Below are 13948 nucleotides of genomic sequence, written 5' to 3'. Positions count from 1 at the left end.
AATAAAACTCAAGTCACCTGAATCTCAGCCTTGACCTCAGAAGGAGGGAAAAGGAAAAGAAGAGGGAAGGGAAAACCCACCCAGAACAAAGTGCTTTTCCAGCTCCCATGGTTCCCATCCAAGCCTGAACTGAATCAAGGAACTTGCCCCCAACACAGAGCCTCCTCTCAGGAGCGTGATTCAACCACAGGGGCCTCAGGCCTTTGGGCTCATCAAGTCTGCCAAACTCAGCCAAGGATAGGGCCAAGACTGACAATGCTCAGTGGATTTGTTGGCGGATGTTCTTTCTGTTCAGGGCTGGGATGTATTCATTTGCCTGGGGTGTTGAGACTGGGCGGCTTTCAACTGTGGGTGGATATTCTCTGTCAGTTATTCTATATTTTTAGTCCTCTGGGCAAAGAATCAAGCTTATGACAAAATTACTTCCATGGAAGACCAAAGACATCGTCGGGGTCACCTGGTACTAGTGTTTCATAGGAACAACCAGCTGTGGTTTACTATAATAATAGTTTACTTCTAATGAGAGAGACACACAGAGAGACAGAGAGAGAGAGAGAGAGAATCAGTTCTCTGCTTCCTTATCCATTAACAAGTTTTGTGAAGCACCTTTTTATTTGGGTCAGAGATGGTGCTAGGTCTTCTATTTTTAGTATTATATATAGATTATATATAATATTCACTAAGTATTATATTACAAATTATTGTACATATTATAAATTATATATTGTAAGTATATATGTTTATTATATATGTGCATCTATAATATATTTATGTATTGTAACTATGTGGTTAGCATAATATAATATATTGATTATAGAATAATAAAATATTATATGCAATAACCTCTTTGATTTTTACAGCTCTCAGAGGTATTTTTTCTTTTTCAATGCAAAGACACAAGGACATTAGATATTTGCAGCTCATTCAGTGAGAGGATATTTTGGTCTAGTGCAGTACCAAGATGACTTTTTAACTTTGAAAGTGAAAAATCCTGCCTCCCCTCCCCCTGCCACTTCATTAGCCACAAACCACTTGCTCACAGCTTCACCTAGTCCAAGCAATAGAGAGCTAAGGGCAGGCACATCACTGGGTTTTTATGCCAGCAGAATGATAAACAGGCCAGTGCTACCTCTCACTGCCTCAGGCTAGACTAGGCTAGATTCTAATGGTGACACTTAATCTTCATTACCATCACAATACTGAGGTTATACCTGGGTTTTAGAAGGGGAAACTAAGGCTGACACCCATGAGGCATCTTGTCTAAATTAATCATTCAACTGGTGACATTTTCAATCTCACACATAAACCTAGCATTTGGGATCTGGAGCTTGCATGCTTTCCTGTGATGCTTATAGGGAAAAAGTACATGAAACATTTATCCCCTTCCACCTTAGCTGCTATTTTGCTTACCAGGTGAGAAGGGAAGACACTGTGTCCTGAGTCTCTTGTGAGGGCAAAGTGAAATGATATTCCCACTACTTCCAATCCCATGGCAGGACAGCTCAGAACACTGGCCCTATGCTAGCCTTAAACTGAAGAGCTCAGGGACAGTGCCCTGGCTGAGTTCAAGCCCCATGACCCAAAAGAAAGAGAGAGAGAGAGAGAGAGAGACAGACAGACAGACAGACAGACAGACACTGGCCCTGATGACTCAAAGAAAAAGCTTGAGCAGACCGACCACACACACACACACACTGAACGAGAGAATGAATGTGGCTCTCTCAGCATACTGACTTCTATACAGCGCAGCAGAAAGACAGACGTGGCAAGAATCACCAAGCCAACCTTGAACATTTGCCAAAGAGAACACAAAATGAATGTGAAAGGCCACTTCCTCAGAAGTACACATGTAAGCCTTGGTTTGAAAATAATTGTATGAAGTAAGCCTTGGTATGAAAATAATAGTAGGACAAAGAGGATTTCGTGAGCGAAAGTGGGGAAGTTCACAAGCACGAAATGATTAGTTTATAAGTGTGCTCAGATCATGGTCTGCCAGAGAAAATAAAATTGGAACTCCTTTACCTTGGCCTTGATTCTTAGGCATTTGTTTATACCAAGAAATGTTTTTGTAAAAATACATTAAATTAACATATAGCAGGAATAAATGTGTTAAAGGAGAGAGGGAATACAAGACAGTTATGTAGGTTCGCATTGCTGAGGATTGAACCCAGGACCTCACTCATGCTAGGAAAATATTCTAGAAACCAACCTAGAGGCCTGCCCAAGGTAAGAATATATGTCCAGAAATGTTGACAATAAAGGAAGAAAGCAATGAAACTAAAAACAGGAAAACAACACAACAAATTAATTCTTTAAAAAAAATCAATAAAGTTGATTTTTAAAAATCAAACAACTGACAGAGATAACAAGAAGGAAAATACATCTTCTACCAGGGAAAATACAGGATATGTGTAGATATTGTGCAGCCACTGGGGGAATAATCTGGAAATATTGTAACAGCTTTATTCCCATAAATTGACCACTTAGAAGAAATGGACCAACGCTTCAAAAACCACATTCTCTGAAGGTCAGCCATGATGAAATACTGCCTCTAAATAAATACGTATCTGTTTGGAAAATGGAATTCGTAACTTTAAAATTCTAGAAAACTATCCTACCACAGGAAATTTCCTTCCTGGGCTGGCTTCAAGCCATAATCCTCAGATCTCAGCCTCCTGAGAAGCTACAGCAAATTATAGGCATTGAGTCACAGGCACTCAGCTTTCTCTTTCGTAGGTAGAAAATGTCTTGATATGGTTGTCTGCAATGCCAACCAAAGCCAATGGCTCCAGCAGTCTCGCAAGACCTGGGACCTTTGTAATGAGCATTTCTTGGCGCTAGAGGGTGCATGTTCTGGTAAGGACCACAGTTAAGGTCAACAAAACATTTACAAAGGGTGAGGCACTCTTGAAGACATAAGCGAACATCTTAAAAATTCCATTGAGATGCCCTTTGGAGGATTTTTCTGCCTTTCTGGTTCCTCTGTAGTGATTTGTTGCCTCACATGCAGATGCTTTGACAGGTGTTCAGGCCTTGGGGTAGATAACAGGTACCCTTCCCTCCTCTGCAGAGACAAAGCACATAAAGGAAGCTCTCAGAGAGAGAGCCATCTGCTCAACTAGGACTGAAGTTCACTTAGGGACTTGGACCAAAGTCTCAACTAATAAAGAAGTATTCCTTTACCTCATCGTTCCTTCTGCTTTTATGGGTCAGGATTTAGGCGTGAGGATGTGGTAACTCATCAAATGCCACCTTTCCAGCTCAAGTTTTACAGTAATAGCTCTCACAGGGATTGGTTTGTTCATTTCAGATCTACAGGGAAAAGGTAAGGCAGTCCATCTCTGGAGACTTGTCTGATTTTTACATCTGACCTCAGCTACCAAAGCTGGTATGTGTCACTTAACTCTTACTCGACCAAGAATTTGAGACACTGACCTCGTCTACTCATTGAATGTCAGCTGACTGCCAGATCGATTGGTTCAGGACTCAGAACAGTAAACAATGACTCTTCCCTTCACAGGCCAGCTTTTCTGTCTAATAACTTTGCCCAAAGTTATTAGCCCCCCAAAAAGAATGCCTATGGGAAAAATACCCACAGTACATACATCTGGGTTTAAAAAAAATGACAACTTTGCCAACTTACGTGGAACTGGTCTGAGGTTGCTCAAATGCCTCTTTTGGAATTTTAAGGCCAGGATTTCTCTTCTTGCCTATGGGAAAAGACAAAAGAAAAAATTAAAGTCTTCCTCGAATTGAGAGAACAGGGGCAGAGAAAGGGGGGGGGTTGTCATGGGAACCAGAATTATAAGGGACCAGAAACAAAGTAGCCATGTGCACAGCATTTCCCAAATGCAGGGGATGTCAGTGGCTGAAGAGCCATGCTCTGAACACAAGACTTTCCGTGTGCCCAGGGTTTGCCACATCAAGGTCTTTCCTTTTGCTTTTATATATATATAAAATCAATCATCACAATGGCAGATAGCAGTTCTTTCTTTCTTACTAATGCCAATACACCACAGTCTCCTATGGCTTTTTAAGTTAGTCTGTGAATTGCTGTGGAATTAGTGATGGAAACAGAATCTGAACACATTTCCTACTGTCCTGCCAAAGGTTTGAAAATCTAAGAGATGGTTTTGAGCTGGGCGCTAGTGGCTCACAGTTCAAAGCCAGCCAGGGCAGGAAAGTCTGTGAGACTCTTATCTCCAATTAACTGAAGAAAATGGGACATGGCACTGCGGCTCAAAATGGTAGAGTGCTAACCTTGGGTGAAAACGAGAAAAGGAACAGTGCCCAGGCCCTGGGTCAAGCCCAGGACTCACAAAAAGAGAGAGAGAGACGACTATTCTGTGTGTGTGTGTGTGCATGCGTGTGCATGCGTGTGCGTGTGTGCATGTACACATGCGCATGCTAGTACTAAGGCTTGAACTCAGTACTGAATCCCTAGCTTTTTAAGGCTGGTGCTCTATCATCTGAGCCACACCTCCACTTGTAGCTATTTGCTGGCTAATTAGATAGGAGTTTCAAACTTTCTGCTCAGTTTGGCTTCCAACTACAATCTTCAGCTGTCAGCCTCCTGAGCAGCTAGGATTACGGTATGAACCACTACTGCTGGGCTGTTCTAAGAGAAGGCTTAAAACCCTCACCACAGTAATATATATATATTTACATCTGCTTTGTTCCAAAAAATGAGTACATTCACAGATGACCTCAATGAGGCTATCACTTGTTTGGCAGGCAGATAGGAATGTCATCCAATGTCATTCATTCTTGGGCTCAAACTACCAGAGTTTATCTCAAGTACATTTCATGGTGATTCAGAAAGACATAGGCTGAACAATGCCAGCTGAGGAAGCAGAACCATTTAGTGAGAATCTAGAATTTCCTCTTTCCTTATAGATAGAGACACCCCCATCCCCTCCCCCCACCACGCTTTGCTCTTTGGCAGGGAAAGCAACCATCCGAGCTGCTGGGAGGCTGTTCTAACTCCCTCCTCACTTGTCTACATCATGAGTGAGCACTGCACATGAGCACCTGCAAGCCTTTGATAAGTCCTCTGTCACATCCCCAGCTTGCAAAGCAACCGGAGAGAAAGTAAACACCTTCCACACACACAGCCACCAAAGATTTGGTATGACACATTCAACATCACAGAGCCAGCAATGAGAATTAGACTCAGAATTAGACTCCAAGTCCTCTGACATCCAAGCCAGAGTTCCTCCCCCATTCTTTAATGAGGGGGAACAGGAAGGACCAAAAAGAAAAGGGTAAAGGGATGTGGCATAGAGAGTTTGAAAAGAACCAGCAGCTATCTAGTTCTTCCATTCCAGTTGAATCTGGTTGACTTTCCATCTGATTATCAGTCTCTTCATGTGTGAAATAGGGAAGTGACAACAGTATCTTTAGCACTGGACCATTGTCTGAAACTAATCAGACAATGTTGGGACCCCATAATTGCTTTTATAGTCATATAGATGCTCCACTGCTTAATTTAAGAAAGGGCTGCTGGTCACTGGTGGCTCACACCCATATTCCTAGCTACTCGAGAGGCTGAGACCTGAGAATCAAGGTTCAGAGCCAGCCAGGCTCTAAAGTCTATGAGACTCTTATCCCTAATCACCAGAAAACCAAAAGTGGAGCTGTGACTCAAGTGGTAGAACAGTAACCTTGAGCTAAAGAGCTCAGGGACAGCACCCAGGCCCAGGATTCAAGCCCCAGAACTGAGCCAAAAAAAAAAAAAAAGAAAGAAAAGAGAAAGGAACAGGAGCATGTGGGTCTAGGATTATAAGTGTGAGCCATCTGCACCTGACTGAATTGTTTTCTCTTCCTTCAAAATCGGACAGCTAAATCAATTCTTTCATTTTGAATAAAGCAAGGGAGAGGGGGAAAAATGCTTATCAGTAAAGAACACAGCCAAGGCCTTTCAAGAACATCTTTAGTAAAACAATTATTTTCTCCTTTCTCCCTATGCATTTTGTAATATTCAAAACTCACATTTGCTTTCCCATCCTGAAAGCTCAGGTAGCAATTGAGTCCATTTTATTATGTTAAGTCAATACAACATCAAGTCAATACCTAGAGCTTTACTATGTACCAGGAAGGCTGGGAAGTGTTGGAACTCTGTAACAACCCAAATAGATACAAATAGATACCAAATAGACAAGCCCCTTTCCACAGGGCCTCCCTTCAGGCTCAAAGGGACAGAGAACATAACTTGAAATGAGACAGTCCATGAACAAAGAAATGGCCAATGGATAGTTTAGCCACCAATCACCCTAATTCTACCAGGGTGACTGGGTAACCCAAGCAGCTTCCACAAATATAATCCTCTACCTCTTTCAAATGAAACCCCAAAGAAGCTAAGCTGCATTTTTTCCCCCTATGACAAAGGCTTTTCAATGATCATTTAAGCAAAAAAGTGCAAGCTACCCTCAAATTTAACCTCCCTCCTCCCCCCCAACCGGGCTTTCCTTCCAACTCAGTTTTTATAGGATGGATCTAAAAAGCCATAGTCACCATGTACTAAACAAATCTTCCAGAACAAAGTTTACAGAGTAATTAATGTGGAACCATTCTTAATGACAATTCATTATAAACTCAATAAATCATTAAAAACATCTATTCGAAGAGAATTGAGAAAGAAGTGGATAAAGATGGACAGAGAAAATGAAACCTTTTGGCACAGAAACCAAAGAATTAAATAACAACAAAAAAATATATTTTCCAGTGAAAGAAGAGAGCCCTCGGATTTTTCTAGACATCCAGCCTCCAGCCCCTGCATCCCCCCTCCCCCACCTCATCCTTCCTTGAATGCAGAGCCTCCTGGGTGATAGGTAACCAAGTACCCTTCTCTCCACACTACACAGATGTCAGAGACTGGCACAGTTTTTCAAATTGTTAGCTAATATTTCAAAGCATCCCACCTTCTGAGGGCAACAGACAGAACAGTTCCAGGAAACATGAAAACCAAGTTGCAACCAAGGGAGAACAAACAACAAAACTCCTCAGCACCCCCACACAATAATAGTAAAGATTGCAGACACATGTCTATCTCTCAAAGAGTCAATGACTGAGGTGAGGTTCTTTGCAGAAAGAAGAAGGAGGAGGGGGGAGGGGAAGGGGGAGAGGAAGAGGGAGAAGGAGGAAGAAGGAGGAGAAGAAAGAAGAAAAAAGAAGGAAGAAAGAAAGGAAGGAAGGAAGGAAGGAGGAGGAGGAGGAGGAGGAGGAGGAGGAGAAGAAGAAGAAGAAGAAGAAGAAGAAGAAGAAGAAGAAGAAGAAGAAGAAGAAGAAGGAGAAGAAGGAGAAGAAGGAGAAGAAAGAAGAAGAAGAAGAAGAAGAAGAAGAAGAAGAAGAAGAAGAAGAAGAAGAAGAAGAAGAAGAAAGAAGAAGAAGAAAAGGAGGAGGAGGAGGAGGCAGCGGCAGAAGCAGTGTGGGGGGGGGGGACCAGAGAAATAATTCTTAACTAGAGAGACCACACACTTGAAATGGGAGGGAAAAAAAACATGCAAACACCTCCTCAGCTTAACCTGGGGCTGCAGCCACTTTGCCTGGTCATTTTTCCTGGGAAGCCTGTAGTCCAAGGAGGGAAAAAGGAAACGGGTCCTTTTGGACACCCAAGGGTAACACGAATCATTAACTAGACATGGAGAAACGAATCTATAAAGTCATTCTGGACTGGACAATTGTGTCCAGCCTTCCTATAAATGCCTGGGACTGTGGATTAGTGATGAGTGCTTGCCTAGCATGCATGAAGCCCTGGGTTTGATTCCTCAGTACCACATACACAGAAAAGACCAGAAGTGGTGCTCTGGCTCCAGTGGTAGAGTGCTAGCCTTGAGCAACAGTAGCTCAGGGACAGTGCCCAGGCTCTGAGTTCAAACCCCAGAACTGGAAAAAACAAATAAATAAAACAATATGGGTTGAATTTCCAACCATGTTAATTTCTGAGGAATATGTTTCCCTGGGAACTACACTAACATGAAACTGGATGTGAGAAATTAATAGTAGGAGGGAAATAGGAACAACGGCAAAGCTAAGTGGTCAGATATGCCAAGCCAAAGCGTCCTTTGCCTGGATATTCCATAGCGAAAATGCAGAAGCCAGAAGTGGGGCTTATATCATGTTCTAGGTGAGCAACAAGCCGTATGTGGGGCAGGGAAGGATTCTGTGTCCTTCTCATCCTCTCCTCCGTACGCCCTTCACAAGTGGCTCCCCACAAGGCCAGCCTGTGAACATGGACACAATTATTACATCACTCCACATCACAGCCAGGTCCTGTGTGCTTTGAAAATAATGTTATCCCTATAGTTGTAACATTCATCTTATACCAAAGCTGGGTCATTATCATCCTGGCATTGGGAGAAGAAAAAAGAAATGCCTTTGCCAACAGTACGGAAAGCAGACCACAGAAATGTTCACTACTTGAACAGCACAGAAAACGATGGGGTACACAGAGGCTTCACCCCAGCATCTGCTCAGAGAGACTGAGCACAAAGCCCTCTCTAATACATCGTCTTACATAAAACAGGAGGTTTGGCCCCAGTGCCAACTCAAACAGCATGAAATCCCCACTGGGTCAGCAGAAGGTGTTACGCTGAGGACACGCCTCCGTATCTGTCAACTTGAGCCAGGGTCACAGAGGCTAACTCTGGATTTATGATTATTGATATAACTTCACAAAAGGATGCTGTTCTGTCCAGTGCCAAATGTATTTTCAAAGTCTGTTTCCCAACATGAGCGAGTTTTCAAGCCAAGGAACTGGGCAACCCAGAGGCCTTGGCTGCCCTCTCGTTTCTACTTGCAGCTGGGCCTGAGCTCCAAGTGCAGTTGGCATCAAAGTGTCATTAGATGTTATTAAATTGCGATGATGGTGTGTAATGCAATTCATGGGCCTGAGTGAGGCCGGAGGAAGGTGGGTGTGGGGAGAAAACCAACTTTATGTCAGCTCTGTGAATGTGGGCATGCCTGTCTGTCCCCGACAAGGCCCTGGATCTGGTATACCTTAGAGAACCTGTGCAGAACACTTCCTCCCACCCAAATCACATGAAGCTTAGGGAAGTAAAACTGAAAAGCTTATTTGAAAATCAGAGTCTCCTAGAAACTTACCTGTATAGCTCAAGTGATTCAAGTTTACACTTGCCTATCAAGCCTGGGGCTCTGGGTTCAATCCCCATAAATACTTTCTTTCCTCCCTCCCATGACTGTGTGTGTGTGTGTGTGTGTGTGTGTGTGTGTGTGTGTGTGTGTGTGTGTGTGTGTGTATTTGTGTGTATTTGTGTGTGCCGGTCCTGGGGCTTGAACTCAGAGCCTAGGCACTGTTCCTGAGTTGTTTTTGTTCCTATTTTTATTGTATTTTATTGTCAGGGTAATGTATAGTGGGGTTACAGTTACATTCATCAGGTAGTGGGTACATTACTTCTTACACATTGATACCCATGTTTTTGTCCCCCTTTCCCTTCCCTCATTCTCTCCTAATCATCTTGTTTTTCCCCTTCCCTTATTGTATATATAAACATATATCCAATATACCAGGAAACAAAGTCAGATACAGTAACAACATGTGATTAACCACAAGGGGAAAAAAAGAGAAAAGAAATCATTTCACATAGTACATTAAGAACAACAATTACAAAGATAAGACTTTTGTTTCCATATCCTAGAGTTCCTCTTGTTTAGTCTCATCCCATATGACCATATATACATAGCTTTTGAGCTATTGTAATCCTCTGCTAGGAGAATCCTAGATGGGTACTAATTATTACAAATGAGGGATGCTATGGAGCCTATGTTCCTTTGGGTCTGGCTTACTTCACTTAATATGATTTTTTTCCAAGTCTTTCCATTTCCTTACACGTGGGGCAATGCCCTTCTTTCTGACAGCAGCATAGAATTCCATTGTGTATAAGTTTTTGAGAGGTTCAATTTTTTGAGCTGTAGGTATGTATATCTTAGCTATGAGACCCTTGTCTGTTGTATGGCTAGTGAAGATTTTTCTTCCACTCAGAGGGCTTTCTATTTAACGTGCTAGCTATGTCCTTTGCCATACAGAAGCTCTGCAGTTTAATGCAGTCCCATTTGTTCAAACTTTCTTTAATTTGCTGTGTTTCTGGGTCTTTCTTAATAAAGTTCTGACCTGTGCCAAGGAGTACTAGTGTATCTCCCATTCCTTCCTGTAAAGTTTTCAGGATATCTGCTTTTATCTCAAGGCCTTTGATCCATTTGGAATTAATTCTGGTGCAGGGTGACATATAAGGATACACTTTAGTTTTCTACAGGTGCTTAACCAATCTTGCCAACACCACTTGTAGAAGCGGCTTTTTTAAAATATATTTTTATTGTAATTAATAGAAGGGTTACATTATATTCGCCAGATAGAAGTTGCATTACTTCCCAAACATTGCTACCCTTTCTCATGTTTTTGTCCCCATTTCCCTACCCCACTCCCAAGAGATTGTCTTTCTTCCATCCTATTCTTTTGGTTCCCTTATCGAAGATTAGGTGGCCATAGGTCTGAGGGTTGATTTCTAGGTCTTCAGTTCTATTCCATTGGTCCTCAGGCCTGTTCTTGTGCCAGTACCAAACTGTTTTACTATAGCTTTGTAATAATGTTAAGCTTGATATTGATATTCCTCCAGTGCTATTCTTTCTGCTAAGAATTGTTTTTGCTATACAGGATCTTTTATTACTCCATATGAATTTTTGGACTGCTTCCTCTATTTCCTTAAAGAATGACATTGGGATATTGATGGGTATTGCACTGAATTTGTAGATAGCCCTTAGCAGGATTGCTATTTTCAAAGGAATTGCCATTCTCACAATGTTAATCCAGGAGCATGGGAGGTTTTTCTAATTCCATAGTTCTGTTTGAATTTCCTTTTTCAGGATTTTAAAGTTACTTCATTAAATATTTTATTTTCTTTGTGGCTATTGCAAAAGGAGTTGCTTTCCCTAATTTCTGTCTCTCTCTCATTGTTGGCATATAGGAAAGCCACTGATTTTTTTAATATAATTTTTTTTTTGCCAGTCCTGGCTTGAGCTCAGGGTCTGAGCACTATCCTTGGACTTTCTCAAGGCTAGAGCTCTACCACTTGAGCCTCAGCACCATTTCCAGCTTTTTTCTATGTATGTGGTACCAAGGAATCGAACCCAGGTCTTCATGCATGCTAGGCAAGCACTCTACCACTAGGCCAAACTCCCAGCCCAAGCCACTGATTTTTGAGAGTTGATTTTATACCTTGCTACTTAAGCAGAGTCCTTTATATGTTTACTGATACCTGCATCCTTTTTCCTGTGAATGGCTTATTCAAGTCATTTGCCCGTGTTTACATTAGGTTTATTTATTTATTAAGTAGTTATACAAAGGCGTTTCGATTCATTATGAGTGCAATGTATCTTGATCAATGTCACCCCTCCACCCTTCCCTCATCGTCTTTCTCAATGCCATTATCCCCTAAATTTCCTTAGACCCACTTCCACATATATACATTAAATATTATGATTGTATTTACTAACCCTTCCTCTCTCTTTGTTCTTACTGGCTTATTTGTAAGGCACGTTATAGCCCATCCCGCAGTCAGTTTAATAATGAATAAACACATGTACACACACACACACACACACACACACACACACTTTTTCCCCTTTTTTGTTGGACAAAATTGAAAACTTTCACATTCCTTTATGTCGCCTTCATTTTTCATAAGATAAGAACAATCCTTTCCTCTTCCCCAGTGACTAGATATTTGACCAGTAGCACTGTGACTCGTGTCCATCTGTGCTGAAGCAAAACAATGGCTACTGACCTCTTTCTAGGTCTTTCTAACTCAATGCCAAATTAGAGGGGGGGAAATGTCATAAAGCAGAACTCTAGCTCTTTCTCCAGGCCTTTGGCACATTCCAAAATGGATAATGTTCCCTGCCAATAAAAAACAAAAGGGCCCAAAAATACAAAAGGATTCTTTACCCAGTCACTCACCCTCTCTAACTGGCAAAAATCAACCTATCCTACAATTTCTGGTCCCTATCCTCTACCAAAAACCTGCACATTTGTGAGAGTCATGTTTTGCCAAGCATAGTCTGGCAAAAGACCACAATGGTCTTTGCCTTTTATTCTGCTGCACGTCTTCTTGGTTAGTGCCTCTCTCCCTGCCAAAGTTTCTATTTAGAGGTCCATACTTGTCAATTAAAAAGCTGGGCTCTGGGGGCTCACACTATAATCCTATCTATTCAGGAGGCTGAGATCTGAGGATCACAACTCAAAGCCAGCTTGGGGAAAAAATGTTCCTTGGTCTCCAATAAACAACTCAGAAAAAAAAAAAAGCTAGAAGTGGCACTGTGGCTCAAGTGATAGAACACTAGGCTTGAGCACAAACAGACTGAGGGACAGTGCCCAGGCCCTGAGTTCAAGCCCCAAGACCAGCAAAATCAAAATTAAAATAAAAAGCAAAGACTAAGAAATAATTCCAAGGAAACCACAAAATGTAAACAGGAGATTTTTCTGGAAATAAGAAAGCTAATCCAGACAAGCAAACAATATCTTTTCCAAAGTAGTTTGTTTTGTACCAAGACACTAATAATCAACACTAGAACAGATCCTCATATAACCTCTTAACAGCAAAATTCCACAGTGACAGAAAAACTGAAATGTTCAGGTTTTTTGCTCCTGACTAAACCACCATCACTGTCATTAACAAACAGTGCTGCAGGCAATGCTATAACTCAGGGTGTCAAAAGAATTGGAGTTCTGGAGTCTTAGGAAATAAGTAGCGATTGTTTCAGGCAATCTGCTGGAAACATGTAAATTAGTTCATCTCCACAGCTAAGCACAAGAAAAAAACATGCAGAAATTTTCTATTAAAGCAGAACCCTGTTCTGTATGAGCTATATGATCGAGGAGCTGTGAGTGAAAAAGTTCATAGTCATTCCAGTGTCCCATACATGCTACTACCTAAACAATGCCCCAAATTGGTTTTAGTAGCTAAGAAGAGATCAATTATAATGAGCTCTGGATATACTTATGTTGTTAAGATTTTTCATTTGTACATTGGTATTGGATTGATTTTACCTGGGTGTTACTAATGGAAATTCTCACAAGTCTTCATTACTAGGGAACAAGATAAAAGATGTATGTGTATATGCATGTATCTGTATGTTTTCAGATGATTTAAAAGTCTCCAAACCAAACACCTGTGACTCACAACAGGCGTCCTAACTACTCAAAAGGCTGAGATCTAAGGGTTGCAGTTCAAAGCTAGCCCAGACTCACAAATCCATGAGACCCTTTAATTAACCATCAAAAGACCAGAAATGGAGCTGTGGCTCAAGTGGTAGAGCACCAGCCTTGAGAAAAAAAGCCATGTAACAGCATGAAAGCCTGAGTTCAAATCCCAGTTCCTCGTATACACACACACACACACACACACACACACACACACACACACACAATACGCATACAAATAAACAAATGATTATATAAATAAGCCTCTGACAAAATTATATACAGTAAATTAGAAAGCATCTCAAGTGACCCTGTGAAAGGAGGCCTAATGAGAAAGAACTCATAGCTGTGCGATCTTGTAAGCTAAGAACCTTAGCCCCATCCCTGAAATAATACTAATATCTACTGCAATGAGCTGTAAGCAGCAAAGCAGTGTATATCCTGACATTGAATAAATATGTGTTTAATCAATGAATGCTGGGAGTTACCAAGTCAGCTACACTGCTGTTTTTTTTTATTAACAAGTACCTGCTCATGAGAAAAATCATAATAAGCCACAATTTATTGCGTATTTATTATACACAAGATACAGCCTTCAACATGTCACATGACTTACTCAAGGATCACCAAAACAGCATGGGCTAAGTGTTCATCCCGTTATTTCAAGGGCCTTGTTGGGATACACAGAGTCTGTCCCCACGGGAATGGTTAGCATTAGCATATATTATCATTCCA

The 13948-nt window shown here is 41.4% G+C and overlaps 1 protein-coding gene across 2 annotated transcripts in view; it reads right to left on the bottom strand.

The window, feature by feature from the left end:
- Positions 1-13948, bottom strand: part of Map2k6 (mitogen-activated protein kinase kinase 6) — a 102757-nt gene that overhangs the window by 30156 nt on the left and 58653 nt on the right. For both annotated transcript variants that reach the window (XM_090351638.1, XM_090351639.1), the window contains exon 2: positions 3644-3710. In XM_090351638.1, the coding sequence (XP_090207764.1) occupies positions 3644-3710 (67 nt within the window). The remainder of the gene's footprint in view (positions 1-3643; positions 3711-13948) is intronic.

Source organism: Megascapheus bottae, chromosome 17, assembly GCF_031878675.1.
Source record: "Megascapheus bottae isolate mThoBot1 chromosome 17, mThoBot2.hap1, whole genome shotgun sequence".
Lineage (NCBI taxonomy): Eukaryota > Metazoa > Chordata > Mammalia > Rodentia > Geomyidae > Megascapheus > Megascapheus bottae.
This window is presented reverse-complemented; position numbering and strand designations above follow the sequence as displayed.